General features: G+C 41.9%; 1 protein-coding gene across 1 annotated transcript in view; it reads right to left on the bottom strand.

Annotated features, from left to right (window-relative positions):
- The window catches only part of ENOSF1 (enolase superfamily member 1), a 36,395-nt gene extending 30,167 nt beyond the window's left edge, over nt 1-6,228 (bottom strand). The window contains 3 exon segments of the mRNA XM_054583423.1: nt 1,976-2,029; nt 2,032-2,083; nt 6,139-6,228. Coding sequence (XP_054439398.1) covers nt 1,976-2,029; nt 2,032-2,083; nt 6,139-6,222 — 190 coding nt within the window. The 5' untranslated portion in view covers nt 6,223-6,228.
- Between the last annotated feature and the right edge of the window lie 15,164 nt (nt 6,229-21,392).

The following is a 21,392-nucleotide window of genomic DNA, read 5'->3' as shown; positions in this document are numbered from 1 at the left end:
TTACCCCGGCCTGAGATGTCTATCAGGACGGCTGGGTGGGGGAAATGGAGGAAGGGAGGGTCTGTGAAGGCTATAAAGCGCTGGCCTCCGCATCCAGCCCAGGAGAGCCTCATATCTGTCTTAGGAGCATGCAGTGTTTACAGGGACCCTCCACTGTGAGTGAGGCAACAGAGCTTAAAGTCTTGGCTCTTAACACAGGGCCCATCCCATAACAAAGCTCCTAACTTTACTGAATTTTCCACAACCTTTGGGGGCCACTCTGTGTGGTTTGCAGTATGGAGAAAACAGCTTCATAAAGTGCTCAACTTAGACCAGAGACAAGCAAAGTCATAGGAGAAGCTGAAACACAGCTCACAAACCCATCATGGTCAACAGTCACTGCTCTGGGGGAAATATTAACAGCAAACCATTGACTTCATGAAGAAGGGCCAGGGATTTATTGCTGAGTCTCCTTCTGCCTGGCAAATTTCCTGGTCACCCTTCGGCACTCATCTCAAAGCTCCACCTCTGCTCTGAAGCCATCCCTAACCCTCCTGGACAATGAATTAACTCTTTCTCCATATAACTTGAACTCACTTTTAAAAAATAGTTATTCTCACACTGTACTATTATTTCTTTTATGTGTCTCACCCTGAGGAGTTTGTGCATTCCTTCTTCTTAGGTGTTGAACTACCCTCCTTCCTCTCTCCCTTTTTTTAGTCCTCATTCAAGGATATGTTTTTTATTGAATTTTCTTTTTTAAGAGAGAGAGAGGAAGGGAGAGAGAGACATCAGTGTGAGAGAGAAACATGGATCAGTTGCCTCCCAAATGTGCCCAACCAATGGGGGATCAAACTTGCATCCTAGGCATGTGCCCTAGGGGATCGAACCCGCAACCCATTGGTGTATGGGATGATGCTCCGACCACCTGAGCCATCTGGCCAGGGCTCTTTTCTCTCTCTTGTTAAAATTATTATCTTCAGTGCTGGGCAAAGTTTTTGATACATTGAAGCACTTGAGAAGTTTGCGGAAGGACTGGCCAATGGCCTGATGGAAGTGTGGAGAGCTGGAACAGCAGCCACATTGGTGGTATCTACTTAAAGATCAAGGTTTCCCTTGGCTTTTTCTCTCTCTCTTTCTTTCTCTCCTTCTTTCCTTTTATCTTCTTGACAACATTAAAATCTTTTAGTGGGGCAAGACTTTGATTCTACAACTAAGAGAGAGCTGTCAGTGCAAATATCCACAGGAAAAACATCACCAACTTAGAGAATCTGTGCCTTCCCCTTCCCATACCCTGACTCTTCAACCTATCACAGTTTAGTTTCATCCCCAATGATCCATTGAAGTTGATCTTGCAAAGGTCATCTTTTGGTACTTCTTGAATTTTGTACCCTGTGCATGAATTATGCCTTGAAAAAAAAACCCCAAATAATTTGCACTTAAATGTTTTGGAGAAAAAGCACTTTCGGCAGTCAGAGGGTTCTGTGTGACTAGTAGAGCAGCTCTCTGGGCCTCAATTTCCTCATCTCTGAAAAATGAGGGGCTCAAGACCACCACTGAGCTCTGGTCCAGCTCTGAGAGAAGAATGACCGATTAATTCGTGGCTCAATGTGCATCCTACACAATCTGCTCTTCCCAGAAGAGAGCTCTGAAATTGGTCAGGGCCAAAGAGCAACGAATTTGAAGCCAACTCAGTATGAAGTATTTTGAAAAGTTAGACACCCACCGTGCACATCACAATAAGCCTTGCTAGGTGAGGGTGTGTCTGCCCCTCCCATGTCCCTCAGTCACTCGCCTAGTCCTCAAAGCTCTGCAGAGAAATGGACTGAGGTTCAAGGATTTTCCTACGACTACAAGGAGAAAGGGCAAATACTGCCACTTTTTATTTTCTCCCAATGAAATACTCACTTTGAGCAGTAAATACAGAGAAAAATAAGGTTGGAACTGGAATCTAAAATTTAAGCATTCTGTGACTTTAAGAAAATGTTCAACTCACCAACTTCAGTGCCTTTTCCCAGAGTGACAGTGATTCCATACCCCTTCAGCCCATTTCTCCATCAGTCTCTAAGACGACATAGGCAGCCGAGTAGTGAGGGTCTGTGTGCTGCAGGGAAATGGTCCCCCACCCATACAACACGCACATGAGAAATCTGAAACCCGACGATGACATCACTAAGAATAGAAACTGCAATGGGGGACATGCAAGAAAAGCTCCAATTTGATAGAACCCTGGATTTACCCCAGAGAAAATGTAAGCATCCTGAATGGACAAAAGGGAGGTTCTCCTAAAGGAGTCAAATTATTGTAACAAGTGCAATGTATACATTTTTAATGTCATTTAAATGTTCTGGAGAGAAAGTCAGCTCAGTTTGAAACCCAGGAGGTTCACTCACAGCTATTGGTCGGCTCTTTGAATAGTTACCCAAGCAGCTTCAAATTGCTAATGTTCTTACATAAAATCAGATTTATCTTCATTGCAGTTATTAAGAGCATGGCTGAAAAAACACAGGCATAAATTCAGAAATCACTGAGGAAAAATGAAGAAGTAAAACTTCAAGAAAAATGAACCCTTTTTGTATTTTGTTCTTTTTTAAAAAACTTTTTATCAAACAGCATTTTGATAATAAGCACTTACTAACCAACAACTATGAAACTCTACACTACTTGTCAATATGGGGGATGCAGAAGTAAAAAACCACAAATCTATTTCTAGAAATTTCTCATACAGTGGGGAGAAAAAGCTAACACACAAGAACCAGGTGAGAACAACTGCTAAGACAGTTCAAAGTTATATACTGATGTGTGGTCGGGTAGTAGTACCACAGAAGTTCAAGGAAGGAGAGCAAGGGTGAAGTAAGGGACCAAGACATTTGCATGGGCAAAGGGCAGGTGAAGGCATGCAGGGAAGAGAGTGATACAAAACTCAGAGATCTTGTGAGACAGAAAAATAAAAGGCCTGAGAGGCACTCCTTTGCAAGTAAATGAAAACAAGATTGTATGGGTGGTGTGTGGGAAAATAATGAAGACCACAAAAAGGCAGACAGAAGATCTGAATGTGATTAAAAAAGGAATGTAGGATGATGCAATTGTTGAAATTTGCTTTGGGATATGATTATTTATTGCTATTTTGTTGTTGTTATATAATATTTATTATTCTAGGCACACTATTCTGAGAGCTTTACATCATTTAATTTAATCCTCACAATAATATTATAAGGTGGGTGCTATCATCCTTATTTTACAAATGAGGAAACTGAGTTTAAAGAGGTGGAATTGAAATCCCTGTGTTCGGGGAGAGAGAGGAGGTTGCGTGTGACAGACAGGAGGCCTGCAGCTGGCATGTAGAGGCCCAATGGAGGGTATTCGGTGTGATGTGCTGGTGAGAGCACCAGCTGCATATCTGAGATTGTGCAGGTAGGTTGCTGAGGGGCTCAGACATGCCTAACTTTGAGGAAGTTCTGGTTTAGAAGTCATGGTTACAGAAACTCTAATACTATAGGGCAAGCCACGGTAAGTCTCTGGGAGAGATGCCAATGATGGAAGTCAGGCAGAGAGCACTATTAGCTGAGTGCACTGGAAGCTAGAAGAGCTTTATGATGAAAGCAGAATCTGAGCTGGGTGGTGGAGGACAGGGAGCTTCACAGCAATGGGAAGGGGCATGAAAGACCTGGGAGGGAACATCTTAGGTCAGGTGAAGACAGTAAAGGGACAGAAAGGGGAAAGACTGGAGTATATTTAAAGGTTAGTGACTACCCTGGTGTGGCCTAATCATTGGGTTCCTGAGACAGAAATTGGGACATAAGGCTCAGAGGGAGACTCCAGGAATCGAAGACCCATGGAAGTTTCTGGGCTACATGGAGAGCAGGCAATAGAAAAAGGAAACCCTTCACTGAAGCCTTCTGTGAGGGTAAAAGAAGGAGCTGAGCTGAGAGTGACTTGAAGCTTTTGAGTCCTTGTAACAACTGGCAGAATGATCCAGAAGGATCAGGAGGAAGAGTCAGGCAGAATATGGAAGATGATCACTCTGGATTTCAGTGGATGCTGTTTAGCATGAAGGTGAAAAGTTCATTAGGAAGTGCCCAAATGGCAGCTGGACTTGAGAGAGGGAAGATACAAGAAGGGGATGTGAGCATCTTTGGCATAAAAGTGGTACTGAAACCATAAAAATGGAGGGGTTTTAATGGAAGAGCGCAGTGATATGGGAAAGGCCAAGGCTGAGCCCTGGAGAGGAAAGAAGGGGTTCTGCGTGGGAAGCAGGAGCAGTCAGAAAGGCAGGTGGCCAGAAGGACAGAGAGACAGTAGGAAGATGGGCAGCAAAGAGCATGAATAAAGGGCACTGGAAGCAGAAATAACAAGGGGATTCCAAGGGAAGGAAGGAGGCAGAAAGTGATTTCAGATTAAGGAAGCAGATGTACAGGTCTAAGGCAATGGGAATGGACCAGTAATTTAGCATCTGGTGGGGAAGGGGCAGAAACAGAAGCAGGTAGAGAAGTGTTAGGGTCAAGTAAAGACTTCCACGAGAGGGAAGCCCTGTCCATGTGGATGGAGAAGAAACCATTGGAAAAGGAGAGACTAAAGATGAAAATGTTGGAGATGGAGGCGGTAAGAATGGGGGTCAGAGGGTCAAGAAGGGTAGAAATGGAGACAAAAGAGAATAGATTAGCTTGAGAGGACAAGGCTTACAGAATAAAGGGGAACAGGATAGGGTTGGTGTGGACACTGACGTGTGGAGATGGTGCCAAGGGTGCATCTGTCTTCAGTCTTCTTGAGGATGCAGTGGACCATGTCTTCTAGCTGCTGAGAGTGTAGGACTGAGGGCTGGAGGAGGAAGACAAGGGTCTGAAATAGCCACTTCAGGAAGCTCAGCAGACAATGGGGAAAGGAGAGGAAAACTATGGTGGGGCGGTAGACAGGGTCGGCTGGAGCTGGGCTGTCAGCCCCACAGCCCTGGGGCTCTCGAGCCTTAGTAAGGGCCTGGACAAGCAAACAACTTGTAAATATACTGCAGGCCTGAGCACCCTATGTTTCTTAAAAGACTGATAAGAGATTATAACTGGAACCCTTTGCTTGAATAGATTTGGGGGACAGTTTCAAGACTCCTTCATGAAAATATACTGCTTGTGATCAGGAAGGCTCACTCTACTGCCAAGTACTGAATGTAGCTGAACTGCTGAGCCCAGCATGCTCTGCGTGTACAGGAAGCAATCATGGGAGTTATGGCAGTGCCACCAAGAACTGCAAAGGAGCACATTCTTTTAAGGAGGCACTTGAGAATCAGAACACAACACACACCATATATCTAGGAAATAAATACTTAAGGATTTATGAGTTTGCAACACAGGTGTCAGTATTTCCTGATCCATAGGTCATAGATCACGCAAAACCAGAGATAAATTCCATTCTACAGTAAACTGGGCCCTTTAACACTTCACAAATTCAAAGTGGAGGAAAGGCTCAGTCAGAGCTGCTTCTGCTTCAGTTTCCTCATATATAAATAGTAATATAGCCAACACTTAATGATGGCCTTTTCTGTGTCAGGCTCTTCACAGGTATCTCATTTAGTCTCTGCCTTTACTGCATCTCCGAAGATTGATATTTACATAACTCTTTACAGTGACAAGTCCTTTCTAACCACATTTTCATGAGAGCCCCGTCTCACACAACTCATTTAGGAGATTGTCTGGTTTCCCAGCCAGACTGTGACTCCTTCATTTCATAGGTGGGCCCAGGAGGTCCAGAGAGATTAGAGTCTTCTCTAGGTCACACAGCATGCTGTGGAGCAGGCAGGATCACCATCAAAATGCCCAGCACGGGCTTCCTGGCCTCCTTTGCCAAGAACTCCTGTACAGAAGACGCCAGTGTTGTATTTGGTTTTGTTGCTTATTATGCATTCCTCCATTTCCAGCGAAATGCGAATCATAATGGGAAAAACAGGAAATTATCAAACCCCAGCAAAAATAATATGAAATTAAGAAAAAAGAAAAAAAATGTAGGAAGGTGGGAAGTATTTCTGTATTCTTTTATTCCTTTTTTAGGCCTCCCTTTTACAAAACTCTTGCAAAGTTGGCAACCTCCCCAGGACTTGCAGGGATCCCCAGGCCTAAGTGGGCCCTGGCATCTGCGAGGAAGGAGGGCACCCAGAGGTCGGTCAGCGCTTACCATGGCGTCCGAGCCGTGGGCCCCGAGCGACGTGGGAAAGCGCACGTCGCGGACCGAGAGCCCGGAGATCCTGCCTTGCACCATGTCCCCGCATGCGTCCTGAAGGCGCTGGCACTGTTACCTGGGCCCTGATCCAGTGTACACAGCGGGAGGGCCTCTGGAGTGGGCAGAGCTCAGCGTGATGGATGCTAATTGGCTGCGAGGTCCGGGGCGGGGCAGTGCGCGTCAAAAAGCCGGGACCCTTGTGCAAGTGCTGCTCCTGGGTCCCGGACACGCACTGGCATTCACCGCAGCGTTTGTGCGGAGTGCTGGCTAGCACCTCCCCACGCAGATCGCTGAGTGTCACAGCAGACTCTGGGGCCAGGAGGAAGTACCCCCGCAGGTCCCTGATCTGTATGGGCTGCAAACTCCCAAAGTGATCTTCCCGGGAACAGCGCCCAGGAGAAAGATGCAGGGTCTGACCAGAGTACGATCCAAGGCCTAGAAGCAGATTCTGGCCATGGACTCGGCTCTGGAGTCCACAAGTCTGGTGCGGGGAATTGTGGGCTACAAAATCCTAGATGTCTTCAACCAATATAAGCCTCAGGTTGCCAGCTGAGAAATTAAGAGGCCAATTATCATTTGTTAAACCCCTGCTAATGCAGATTTAAATACATTACCTCTTACTATCCAACCCTTCAAGGTAGGTAAGTCATTTTCATTTTATTGGTGAAGAATTGGGGATTCTGAGAGATTATGTGATTTAAGTGACTTTTCCAAGGCCACACAAGTAAGTGGCAAAGTGCCCTGACTGCTAACTCTGGGTTCTGTCCTCTCTATTGCAGAGAGTCATTTTCAGAGCTATAGGAGCCCCCTGAGAACACGGCAAAACCTATGAACACTCTCTGCCTCCTTCCCACACTTCCTACTTCCGCGCCAGGTTTGCACACACCTAAGTTTTTATATCATAGATAATCCACTGATTCTTTGCTTTGCACACAGACTTTCAGTTCCTACCTCTAGAAAATACTTGGAAGATTAAATAGGATGAGAAACAATCCTATAGAAGCTATATTATTCTATTATATAGAATAGTTCCTGTGGGCATGGCAAGGATGTTTTAGAGACACCCTAGTCCCCTCTGCTGCTCCAGGGTGCGCATAATAACCCTGTTGGATGAATTTTTTTTCTTTTTCTTTTTTTAGTTAAGGGCTGAGATGGTCTCAGCTCAAAGGCAGGAGGAAACAAAGGAGTGAGGCAACAGGCAACTGTGACTGGGGGCTAAGGGACTTTGCTCTTCAAAAGGGGTATCCAGTTAGTTCCAGTTGACTGTGGTCCTCTGGGAATTAGAGCCCTGGTTTGCTGTCTCTTTTCTTTTTCCAAGAGGTCTGAAATGTAAGTGTCTTTTTTTCCCCCCTGTCCTGCAGTACTCACTTTGTTATATAGTTATAGAGATATTTTACATATGGATCAACATTTATTAATAGTTAATTGTAACTTTTACTCATTTGTTTGTTCATTGCTTTTGTTTTCTTGATTTTTTTTTTTTTGGCATGGCTAGAATATATGCTCTATTCTCCCCCCCCCGCCCCCCCCCCACCCCCGCTGCCTTCCCCCGCACCCCAAGAATGAGTCTCTGGCCTGGTTGATATATTCTTAGTACTTGGTGTTCTGAAGATATCTTTCTTTCAAATTTGAATGCCGGTTTTATTGTATAGAATACTTAGTTCAAATTAATACTTTTTAAAGAAGTCTCATTCTTTAAAGATTAAACTGGTCCCCCCCTTCCTTTTTGGGAAGTGTTTGAATTTTCTCTTTAATTTTATGTTGTTAAAATATTCTGCCCTCGCTGGTGTGGCTCAGTGGATTGAGTGCCAGCCAGTGTACCAAACGGTCGCTGGTTCAATTTCCAGTCAGCGCACATGCCTGGGTTGTGGGCTAGGTCCCCAGTGGGGGGCATGGGAGAGGCAACCACACAACCACACATTGATGTTTCTCTCCCTCTTTTTCTTCCTCACTTCCCCTTTCTCTAAAAATAAATAAATGAAACCTAAAAAGAAATATTCTAATATATGTTAGGATTAATTTAAAAATAATAATATAATTATTTTAAAAATTAATCACATTCTACAATTGTTGGATCCTTTAAACTAGAAACAAAATTTCTCTGGAAAGTTCTCTGCTCTTTCTTTCATTGGTTCTTCCTCTTTATTCTTTTGTTTTCTTCTTTCTGGAACTTATGTTGGATTGATATTGAGACTCTGAATCTATCATCCATATTTTATCTTTAAAATTGTTTTTTACTCTGTTCAGCTGAGTTCTTTTTTCTTTAATATTCTAACTCACTCATTTGATCTCCAACTGCGTTCTTTCTTTTATTCAACCAAATTGTTTAATTTTTATTCAGTGTTATTTTAAATTTCCAAGTTTTCTTTCCGTAGTACCATTATCCCTTTTGAAAAAATGGATGCCACATTGTCTTAAATGAAGGTTTTACTTGGTTCCTTTATTACATTTGGTTCCTCAAATATTAGTTCTTGGTTGTTGATTTGAGTTCTTTCCCTTCATGGTCTGGTTTTCTTTATATTAGTGTTCATGTCTATTCATGCTTACTGTTGAGAATCACATTTTGTCTTTCTGTGAAGTGAGATTTTGAAATCTTGTTTCTGGTGATCATGAAGCGGGTAGTGGGCATGGGCTGCACAGCTGTGTTGGTAGCTTTTTGTCTAGGTGGGGAGGCTTGTGTCCATTCTGAGCTTTCATTTTAGAGTCTTGTTCAGGGCTGGATTATGGGAGGAAATGTCAGAATAAATTCCATTTTCTGTTTTCTTTGTGATAATCAGGATTCACTTTAGGATCTGCCCTGCTTTTACCACCAGCCCCCAGATTCCATCTAGACATCTCCCAAGGCAAATTGTGAACTTTGTGTAGAAAATTGTTACTAATGTTGTTAGCTTACTAACAGTGACAGACAGGCCTGGCTACCTAGCCATTCCAAATACTGTCATTTAATTAATTTTTTAAAAACCACTATAATTAATAGCACCATTATTTCTAGGAAACATAAAGTAACAGGGACAGGATTTATACTCCCATGTTATACAGCTAGAAAACCAGCTAAAATGTTTGGAAGGACTTCAGACACTGGACCATAGGGACAGCAGGACTGTGATCTCAGAGAGGGGAAACAAACAAAGCACCCTGCAATGGCACCAGCCTGCTGTCTAGGGGCTATTTGCAGGCCACAGTACTAAGGAGGTGACCCAAACAGAACCCAGCAGTCTTGCTGAATTGAGGAGACAAATATTAACATTTATACATATATTAGAGGAGGCCAATGTGGCTATGGTTTGAGAAGCAAAAAACAGAAGGATCACTCCTAATCTTTGGGTGAGTACTGATGTACACATGAATTAGAGGAAAGCATTTAACATCACTAAGCATCAAGGAAATACAAATCAAAATCACAATGAGATATCACCTCATATCTGTCAGAATGGCTATTATCAAAAAGACAAAACAAAAAACAAATGTTGGTGAGGATGTAGAAAAAAGGGAATCCTTGTAACTGTTTGTGGGACTGTAAATTGGTGCAGCCACTACAGAGAACAGTATGGAGGTTCCTCAAAAGTTTAAAATAAAACTACCATATGATCCAGCAATTCCACTTCTGGGTATTTATCACAAGAAAATGGTAACGTTAACTTGAAGATATATATACTCCAAATGTTCATTGTGGCATTATTTACAATAGCCAAGATATAGAAACAACCTAAGTGTCCATCAATGGATGAATAAAGAAGTAGTGGTACATATCTACAATGGATAATTAGCCATAAAAAGAAATAAAACCTTGCTATTTGCTATGACATGGATAGACCAAGAGGGTATTATGCTAAGTGAAAGAAGTCAGGCAGATAAAAGACAAATACCACACCTCACTTATATGTGGGATCTAAAATAACAAAAAGCAAAAAAAACTGAGCTCACAGATACAGAGAACAAATTGGTGGTTGCCAGGGGTAAGGCAGGACAGGGCCGGAGGGACTGGTGAGAAGAGAATGGGTGAAGGTGGTCAAAAAGTTAAAACTTTGAGTTATAAAGTAAATAAGTCATGGGAATTTAATGTACAGCATGGTGACTATAGTTAATAACACTGTATTGCATATTTGAAAGTTGCTAAGAGAGTAAATCTTACAAGTTCTGATCACAATGGCCCTGGCTGGTGTGGCTCAGTGGATTGAGTGCTGGCCTGTGAACCAAAGGATTGCCAGTTCAATTCCCAGTCAAGGCACATGCTGGGGTTGTGGGCCAGGTCCCCAGTAAGGGGCACATGAGAGGCAACCACACACTGATGTTTCTTTCCCTCTCTTTCTCCCTCCCTTCCCTTCTCTCTACAAATAAATAAATAAAATCTTTAAAGAAAGGTTCTTATCACAAGAAAAAAATTTTTGTAACTATATGTAGTAATGCAGGTTAACTAGACCTATACTGGTGATCTCTTTTGATGTTAATTATAGCTCTACAAAAGAAAAAAGAAATAGTCCTATAGCTATGAAGAAATTTAATAATATAATTTAAATATCAGTCCATTTCAGCTTTACCAAGAACCAAACAATGAGAATTCTTTACCAAACAATAAGAAACAATAGCAATTCTAATTAAACTCCTCCAGAAAATATGAGATGAGGAGATATTTCCCATCTTTCTAAAAGAGTTTAGTTAGTATTACTGCAATGCCAAAACAAAAGTATTACAAGAAAACTGCAGACCAATATTCCTCATGAACATAGACACAAAAAATCCCTCATAAAAATTACAAATCTGACACCAGCAGTATATGAAAAAGATAATACATTGTGTCTTTATCCCAGGAATACAAAGTTAGTTTAACATTTGAAAAAAATCAATCAATGCAATACTTCCTATTAATAATGAACTAGAAAAAGAGAAACTATCTGATCATTTTTATACAGGCTGGAAAAACATTTGACAAAATTCAACACTGATTCACAATTTAAAAAATAAAAAACTCTGCCCTGGCTGATGTGGCTCAGTGGATTGAGCGCCAGCCTGTGAACCAAAGGGTTGACAGTTTGATTCCAAGTCAGGGCACGTGACTGGGTTGTTGGCCATGTCCTCACTAGGGGGCGCATGATAGGCAACCACACATGGAGGTTTCTCTCCCTCTCTTTAAGACAGACAAACAAACAAACTCTTAGCAAAATAGCAATACAAAAAACTCCCTCAGCATTTCCCTGTTACATTTGAAGCAGTAACTCCTACATAGAAAAATTAATCAAGACACAGGGAGAAAGTTTTGAAGTTAAAAATGGAAACCAGCCCTGGCTGGTGTGGCTCAGTGGATTGAACACCAATCTGCAAACCAAAAGGTCACTGGTTTGATTCCTGGTCAGGGCACATGACTGGGTTGCAGGCCAGGTTCCTGGTTGGGGATGTGTCAGAGACAACTGATCAGTGATGTTTATCTCCCTCTCTTCCTTCCTTCCTCTCTAAAAACAAACAAATAAATAAATAAATAAAATCCTTAACATTTCAAAAAAAAAAAACCCCGCAAAATATGGAAAACAGTCTAGGAAGAGTGTTCAGGGAAAGAGGTAAAATTTGGTCAGAGGCCTGAATAGAGTAAGGATAAGAGGCAGGGAAAGGTCAAAGAGAAGAGGGATCCAAGATGACAGAATGGTAGGTGGATGTTACATTCACTACCTCCCAGGACCAAACTGGAATTACAACTAAAATATAATCAACCTGAGTGACCAAGTGAAGACTGGCTGAGGAGAAGTTTTATAACCAAGGATTTACAGAAGCCACACTGAGTCTGGGAGGAAGGATGTAGATGCAAAAAGGGGACCCTGCTCCAATGGGTGGCAGGTGAGGTTCAGGAGGGATATTCCATCTAGAGAAGGTTCCCCCTGAGAAGCATGGAGTCTCAAACCCAAGTGCGGATCCCAAGCCCAGAGCACCAGAACTGGAAAAGGCACACACATAATATTTGGCTGTGAAAATCAGTGAGGACCTTGTCTATCAGGGAGAGACAGGAGTCTGCTAGAGACACACACAGCCTCTTAAAGGGCCAATGCACCATTCACTCTGAGCTCCAGTGGTGGGAGGGTGGAGGTGATTAGAGTTGTGTGAGGAGAGACTGGTGTTTATGGCACTGGGGAGAGAGCTATAGGGACTGTGGCCAAGATCCCTGAGCTGAGCCCTCTCCCACACCACAAACACCATCTTTCTTGAGCACTCCCCTCCACACAGCATCAGCCTGGGGGAATGCAATAGCTCCAACCTCTAGACTCCCTCTTGCCCCTCCATGAAGATCTTGCACCCTGCTGAGGAGTCAGATGTCTGGGCTGGGGTAGAGGTCTGGACAGACTTAGGGGATGCCAATGACTGAATTGTGTGGTTTTGGGGTGGGGCCCATTCCCTCCATTTTCCTGTGAACCTGAGAGGTACCTCCCCATCATGGGAGATCCACTAGTCCCACTCTCCAGGCTTCCAGCGGCCGCACGCTCCTGACTCCTGGTAGATCCATACTGATGAGGTCTGGGCAGAATCCGGGACAGACTGAGTTGTGTTACTCTGGGATGGGGGCTACTCTCCCCTCTTTTCCTCCAAGCTTGACCAGCAACTCCCCTCATGGGAGACCCACTAGCCCCATCTTCTGGACTCCCAGCAACCCACCTTGCTGAGAATGGGCTCTGGGAAGAATCTGGGACAGACTGAGTAGTGTGGCTCTAGGACACAAGACATATTTTCCTGGCACATCTGACTGGTGCAAAGCCCTCCTTTCACACAGTTAAATCTTGGCCTGTTTGGACCTGAAAAACTCTGCTGGCCTCACTCTGACTATTCTATGAGACTCCACCCAGACACAAAGCTGTGCGAGCACCTAGCAAGTGGCAACCAGGCACGGTATACCCTGGGACATTTGCTGAGTGGCCTAAGACCCATTGGCACCAAACTTGAACTTGTATCAACCTGGTGAACACCACCCACCCCTGCCTGGTGACGGAGAACCTACCTCATTCAACTTGAGTACTGCCAGAGGCTCTTTCAGTGACTGAGCCAAACAGGCGGCTGGCAGGCAGAGGCAGGTCTCAGGTGCCTTAGGACTTTTTCTGACCTATCCCTAGGCTTGGTACTGGTAAAAGCCAGCTTTGGTGCACAGCTTTTTCATTCCTGTGCACGCCCAACCCCAGCAGAAGCAGCAATAAATTATGGATCACTTTGTAGCTGCAAACAAGTTGCCAGTGGCCAGTCACAGACAGTGTCTGACATTGGCTTGCCTGAGTGTCCCTTCCAAGAGGCCTCTGAACCAACACACCCAGTGGCCAGCTTCAAACAACATCAGAGCAGGATACAAGTAGCTTAACCAGCAGCTTATCTAAAGGGAGAACTCAGCAGGCACTACACCCTGCTGAGATGAATTCTGCCTCATGTGGTCAGCATCTGCAGAGCAGCTCATATACTGAGGTATGAGTTGATCCTCACAGTCAGTCAGTTTGAGAATCGACTGCTTGCATGAAAGGCCAATAGAAACCAAGACTCAATTACAACAGGAGGGCCCACATAATCCACATAAGGGAAATTGCTGAAGCACCCATCTTAGGTGATCAAGGAGACTGCACCACTGGGTCCAACAGGATACCTACTGTATAAGTCCACTCTACCAAGACTGAAATTCATAGCAGATCTATATAATACATAGAAACAAACACAAAGAGGCAGCCAAAATTGGGAGACAAAGAAACATGCCACAAATGAAAACACGAGAAATCTCCAGAAAAAGAGCTAAATTAAATTGAGGTAAGCAATTTATTAGATATAGAGTTAAAAAAAAAATGGTTATGAGGATGCTCAAGGAACTTAGTAAGAACTACGACAGCAGGAAAAAGGACATAGAAAACATAAAAAAGAATCAGTAAGAAATGAAGAATATACTAGAAGGAATAAATGGTAGGTTGGATAAAGCAGAGGGTCAAATCAGCGATGTGAAAGACAAGATGGCAGAAAATACCCAATCAGAACAGCAAATTAAAAAAAAAGAAAAAGAAAAGAAAAATGGAGATAGTTTAATGGAAGTTTGGGACAACATGAAGAGTAACAACATCTGCATCATAAAGGCAACAGAAAGAGAATAGAGAGCAAGAGGTCAAGAAACGATTTGAAGAAATAATGACTGAAAACTTCCATAACCTGGTGATGGAAAAAGATACACAAGTCCAGGAAGCACAGAGTCCCAAACAAGATGAACCCCAATAGGCCCATGCCAAGATACATCATAATTAAAATGGCAAAGTTTAAAGACAAAGGAAGAACCTTAAAAGTGCCAAGAGAAAGACAGTTATCTATAAGGGAGCTCTTGTAAGACTGACAGCTGATTTCTCAACAGAAACACTTCAGGCCAGAAAGGATTGGCATGAAATACTCAATGTGATAAAAAGCAAGAACTTAGAACACAGAGAACTTTACCCAGCAAGGCTATTATTTAAAATTGAAGGAGAAATAAAGAGCTTCCTAGACAAGAAAAAGCTAAAGGAGTTTGTTGCCACCAAACCAGTATTACAAGAAATGTTAAAGAGCTTGCAAGAAGAAGAAAAAGAAAGAAAAAAGGACAAGGAGACAACAACATAGGAACAGAGTTCAGAGAGTAAAATGGCAATAAATACATACTTATCAATAATCACTTTAAATGTAAATGCCTTAAATGCACCAATCAAAAGACAAGGTAGATGAATGGATAACAATACAAGACCCAGATATATGCTGTCTACAAGAGACCCACTTCAGAATGAAAGATACACACAGGCTGAAAGTAAAGGGATGGAAAAAGATATTGCATGAAAATAGAAATGAAGAAAGCTGGAATAGCAATAATTATATCTGACAGAATAGACTTCAAAACAAAGGTTCTAGTAAGAGGTAAAGAAGGACACTATGGAATAATAAAGGGAGCAATCCAACAAAAGGATATAGCCCTTGTAAACATTTATGGACCCAAAAGAGGAACACCTAACTATGTAAAACAAATTTTGATGGACATAAAGGGAGAGTATGACAGTAATAGAGTCATAGTAATGGATTTTAACACCCCGTTTACAGCAATAGATAGTTCTTCCAGACAGAAAATCAACAAAGAAACAGCAGCCTTAAATGACACACTAGATCAAATGTATTGCATTTTAAGTGATATCTTCAGAGTATTTCATTCCACAGCAACAGAATATACATTCTTTTCAGGAGCACATGGAAGATTACTAGGATAGACCACATGTTAGGACACAAAACAATTCTCAATAAAGTTAAGAAGACTGAAATATTGAGCATCTTCTCTGACCATAATGGTTTGAAACTAGAAATGAATCATAAGAAAAATACCTGAAAAATGCACAATGGCATGGAGGCTATAATACATGTTGATTAAACAATGAATAGATTAACAATGAAATCAAGAAAGAAATCAGAAGATACCTTGAAACAAGTGAAAATGAGAACACTACAGCCCCAAATCTTTGGGATATAGCAAAAGCAGTCCAAAAACAGAAATTTATAGCATTACAGGCCTATCTCAAGAACCAAGAAAAATCTGAAATAAACAATTTAACTTTACACTTAAAAAAACTAGAAAAAGAACAATGAAAAAAAGCCCAGAGTGAGTAGAAGAAAGGAAATAATAAAGATTAGAGCAGAAATAAACAAAATAAAGTCTAAAGAAACAATACAAAAGATCAATGAAATCAAACGCTGGTTCCTTAAAAAGATAAACAAGATTGACAAACTTGTAACCAGACTCATCAAGAAAAAAGAAGAGATAACTCAAATAAATAAAATTAGAAACGGAAGAGGGGAAGTATCAACTGACACCAAATAAATACAAAGAATTGTAAAAAAAATATGAACGACTGTATGCCAACAAATTGGACAATTTGGATGAAATGGATAAATTCCTAGAGAGCATACAACCCTCCAAAACTGATTCAGAATCAGAAAATCTGAATAGACAGATTATAACTAATGAAATTGAGGTCATAATCAAAAAACTCCAAGCAAACAAAAGTCCTGGACCAGGTGGCTTAACAGGTGAGTTTTACTAAACATTCAAAGAGGAACTCACACCTACCCTTTTCAGACTATTCCAAAAAATTCAAGAGAAGGGAAGATTCCTAAGCTCATTTTATGATGCCAGCGTTATAATTCCAAAACCAGATAGAGACACTACAAAGAAGGAAAATTATAGGCCACTATCCCTGATGAACATAGATGTCAAAATCCTTAAAAAATATTAGCAAACTGGATCCAGCAATACATTTAAAAGAAATTATACACCATGATCACATGTGATTCCCAGAATACAAGGTTGGTACAATATCTGCAAATCAATAAATATGATACTCCACATAAACTAAATGAAGGATAAAAATCTTATGATCATATCAGTAGATGCAGGAAAAGCATTTGATAAACATCAGTACTCACTTATGCTAAAAAAAAAAAAAAAAACACCAAACCTCTCAGCAAAGTGGAAATAGAGGGAACATGCCTCAATGTAATAAAGGCCTCACAGCTGTCAGAACAGTTATCATCAATATATCAACAAACAGAAGCTGGTGAGGATGTGGAGAAAAGGCAACCATTATGCACTGTTGGCAGGAATGCAGACTGGTGCAGCCACTGTGGGAAGCAGTATGGAGTTGTCTCGGTAAATATAAAATGGAACTGCCTTGTGAACCAGCAATTTTATTTTTGGGACTATATCTGAAGAAACCCATTAATTTGAAAGAATATATGCACCCCCCCCCCCATGTTCATAGAAGCATTATTTACAATAGCCAATTGTTTGGAAGCAGCCCATGTGCCCATCAGTAAATAAGTGGATAGAAATGTTGTGGTACATTTACCCAAAGGAATACTACTTAGACATAAAAAAGAAGGAAATCTTACCTTTTGCAATAGCATGGATGGACCTGGAGAGTATTATGCTAAGTGAAATAAGCCAGTGTGAGAAAGATAATTACCACATGATTTCACTTATATTTGGAATCTAATGAACAAAATAAACTAACAAAGTAGAAACAGACTCATAGAGACAGAGACTAGACTGACAGCTGACAGAAGGAAAAGGATAAAGGGGCTGGATAAAAAAGGTGAAAGAATTAAGAAACCCCCCCCCCCCACAAAACTCATAGACACAAATAATAGTATGGTGAGTACTACAGGGAAAGGGAGTTGGGAGGAGGTAAAAAAGGCTAAACAGGGGATAAATGGTGATGGAAGACGACTTGGGATGAGGAACACATAATATATTACAGATGCTGTATTATAGAAATACACCTGAATTTCAGGTGAAATTATACACCTGAAACCTATGAAATGTTATTAACCACTGTTGCTCCCATAAATTCAATAAAAAATAAAAATAAGAATTTCCTCCACCGGTTAAAGGGCATTTACTAGAAACTTACCACCTCTATCTGATTTCATGGTGAAAGATTAATGCCTTCCTTATAAGACTGGGAACAAAGCAAGTATATCTGCTTCACCATTTCTATTCAACATTGTTTGAAACTTAGTGTAACAAGGTAAAAAAAGAAAAAAGAAAAAAATGGCGTATCCGAAATGAAGAAGTAAGCCTCTTTATTTTGGGGTGACACGATTGATGCTCTTTGTAGAAAATGTCTTTGTAGAATTTACAAAAAATCTACTAGGACTAATAATGGGGTTAGCAAATTTTCAGAATATAAGATCAACTTAAAATCAATTACACTTGATATTCTAGTAATTAAAAATTGGAAATTGAAATTAGAAAGCAATACCTCTTAAAATTGCATAGAAATATGAAATGCTTAGGAACAAATTTAATAAAAAAAATACATTGAAAACTATAAATCATTGCAAACAAAAATTAAAGAAGACCTAATGTAGAGAAATTTCATAACTTTGGATTGGCAGATTAATTACTAAAATATCAGTTATTTCCAAACTGAACTGTAGATTTGATGCAACCTAATCAGATTTCCAGTAGGGGTTTTTAACAAAATTTCAAGTTGACTGTAAAATTCATAATGGAAATTTAAAAACTGAGAATAGCTTTAAAGATATTGAAAAAGAATGAAGAACTTAAACTGCCTGATATTAGACTTACTGTAAAGCTACTCTAATCAAGTCAGTATGATAATGCATAATGATAGATCAAAGAAACAGAAGAGTTTGAAATAGACCTGCACATACATATTCAAGTGATTTTTTTTAAAGTGCCAAGAAAATTCAATGGGTAGAAAGATAGTCTTTTCAACTTATGGTGCTGGGACAATTGGATATTCATAAGAAAAAACACAACCACCACCTTACCTTAACTTACATCAAATACAAAAATTATCTTGAAGTGGAATATATAGCTCAATATAAGAGCTAAAATTATCAAATCTAGATGGCAGAGGAGTGAATGGGAGTCACGCTGACCTCCTTCCAGGACCAATCTGGAATTTCAACTAAATTGTGGAGAAATCACCTGTGGCGGTGGAGCGCCGTGCGGGTTGCTCCTGGATTTGAGGGTTACTGTCTGGAACCAGCTGATGAGGGAGCGGGGCCCATCCCGGGGTTGTCACAGATATGGGGAATAAACACGAGTCGTCGCAAACACTTCTCTGTTTGCCAGGAGAGAGGACATGGCTCTTCTCTCTATGGAGAAGGCCCTGATCCCCCAAGTCCAAAGGCTTTTATTGAGAACCCTATGCACAGGGATACACCGCAAAGCTCATCAATCAATGTCAAAAGGCTATGTTTACAGAAAACAGATAGAGATCATGGATAACGATTGCAGGAACACAAGAGATCTGCCTCAGGTCAGGATCTATGATGATGTAAATCTCCTTCTCAGTGTGAGCCAGTTATCATCGCTTTTGAGGGAAGAACAAAGCCTGCTTCAAGGAACCTACTTCTAGGCCTCATCTAGTTTAGGGCTGTACCTGCCTTTAATATTGTTTCAAGCCTGAGCCAGGTGGGCAAGGCAGAGCCACCAAGACATAAGGAGACTTCTTTCAGATAGAATGAGGACCCTGGCCATGTCCAAGCTGAGCCAAGGGGTGTGGGTCTTTTTGACCTTTCTCTGTGTGCCCCAAGTCTTTGTCCTGCTGCCCATATCAACTGTGTCTGACTTAGGCTGACCCTCCTCTTAAGAGATCTTACTTGTCATTGACTACCAACCATCACAGGACCAAGCAAGGTGATGTGAGAGGGGACATGTTTTGTCTCCTCAGTGTCCTGTTTTCCCAAGGCCTCCTTGATTATTTCCAGCCTTAGGGCCCTCTTGCTTGTCGGTGAGGCTACATTCCCTGAAACCAGATGGGACAATTCCCAACAATCACCTGGAACAGAGAACTGAACAACAGTGAGAGAGGAGCCTTATAACCTTGAAGACACAGAAGAATTAGCTTTAGCACCACCTAACTGGTTAGTAGTGCAGTAGGGATTCAAGAAGGCAGGTGGGGTGCCCACGGGGAAGCTGCTCCAGAAGGATATTGAATCAGTCAGTTGGATCCCCCTGAGAAGAATGGGGTCTAAACCATAAGTGGGGATCTCCAGCCTACAGCACCAGAGCCCAGAAAGTACACAGATAACAGACAGCTGCAAAAAGCAGCACAGTTGCTCTCTGCCAGAGATGGGCAGCTGGAGATGCAAAGAGCCATTTAAAGGACCAACACATAAATTTTTATCAGCAGCCACTTACCCTGGGCTCTCGCAAAGGTGGGGGCAGAGTGGGCTAGATATACCTGAGGAGATGCTGGGGAAGGAGGCTTTGGGGAGAGAACTGAAAGAGTAGCCGGCAGGATCCTGGTGCTGACTCCTCCCCCATGTGGTAGCAATCATCTTGCTTAAGCAGGCCACTCCCCTGAGCAGCAACAGCTTGAGAGGACACAATAGCCCTACCCCCAGGAGGGACTCTGCCCTGGCCCAGTGGTGTTAAAGCCTGACTGATGAGTACAGAGTGGCAGCCAAAGATAGTAGATCCTGGCTAAAGAGGGTACAGAGTGGTCTAGAGATACTTGAGGAGAGGCTGGAGATGGAGGACTTAGGGAGAGATCGGAGAGAGTAGCCAGTGGGATCCCAGTGCTGACTCCTCTCCCATATGGCAGCAGCTATCTGGCTCAGGCAGACCACTCCCCTGAGTGGCAGCAGTGAAAGAGGACCCAATAGCCCCGCCCTCAAGGGGGACTCTTCCCCACCCTGTGGTGTCTAAACCTGACTGCTGAGTGCAGAGTGACTAGATTAACAACTGAAGGAGACAGCCACAGACAGTAGATTCTTTGAAGTCTCAAACAGACTGCCTAATATCAGACAGGGTCAACACCTGACATCAGAGACAGATCCAGAAAGAAAAAACAGCAGTCCATAGAAGTTCACACCAGGATCTGTTAACTTGATCTGTCAGGAAGTCAAGACAGATCAAGTTAAGAACCAGAAGCAAAAAAGAAGAATCTCACAAATAATGGGAAGACAAGGAAATACACCCCAATTGAAGGGAAAGGAGGAATCACCACAAAGAGAACTAAATGAAATAGAGGAAAGTAAACACTCAGATACTGAGTTCAAAACAGTGGTTCTAAGGACGCTTAATGAGCTCAGTGAGCTCAGAGAGAATTACAAAAAACTACAGGGAAACTATGAGGAACTTACTAAAAACTATATCAGCAAGTAAAGGGACATAGAAACTATCCAAGAGAGGCAAGGGGAAATGGAGAATGCAATTTCTGAATTGAAGAACACAGTGGAAGGAATCAAATGCAGGCTAGATGAAGCAGAGAATCAAATCAGCAAGCTGGAAGACAGGGTAGAAAAAGCTCCTGGAAAAAGCAAGAAAATGAAAAAGGACTCAAAAAAGAATGAAGAGGTGTTCAGGGAAATGCAGGACAACCTGAAATGTAGTAATATCCGTATAATAGGGATACCAGAAGGAGAAGACGAGCAAGGGATAGAGAACCTGCTTGAAAAAGTAATTATGGAAAACTTCCCTAATTTGAGGAGAGAAAAAGTCACCCAAGTCCAGGAAGCACAGAGGGTCCCATTTAAGAGGAACCCAATGAGGCCCACTCTAAGACATGTCATCATTAAAATGGCAAATATCACAGACAGAGAATCCTAAAGGCAGCAAGAGACAAACAGGTAGTGACATACAAGGGAGCCCCAATATGGCTAGCAGCTGAATTCTCAACAGAAAAACTGCAAGGGAGAAGGGAATGGCAAAAATGTTCCAAGTC

This window comes from Pteronotus mesoamericanus, unplaced genomic scaffold, assembly GCF_021234165.1.
Source record: "Pteronotus mesoamericanus isolate MK-2021 breed Mesoamerican mustached bat unplaced genomic scaffold, CSHL_Meso_final contig_74, whole genome shotgun sequence".
In the NCBI taxonomy this organism is placed as follows: Eukaryota; Metazoa; Chordata; class Mammalia; order Chiroptera; family Mormoopidae; genus Pteronotus; species Pteronotus mesoamericanus.
This window is presented reverse-complemented; position numbering and strand designations above follow the sequence as displayed.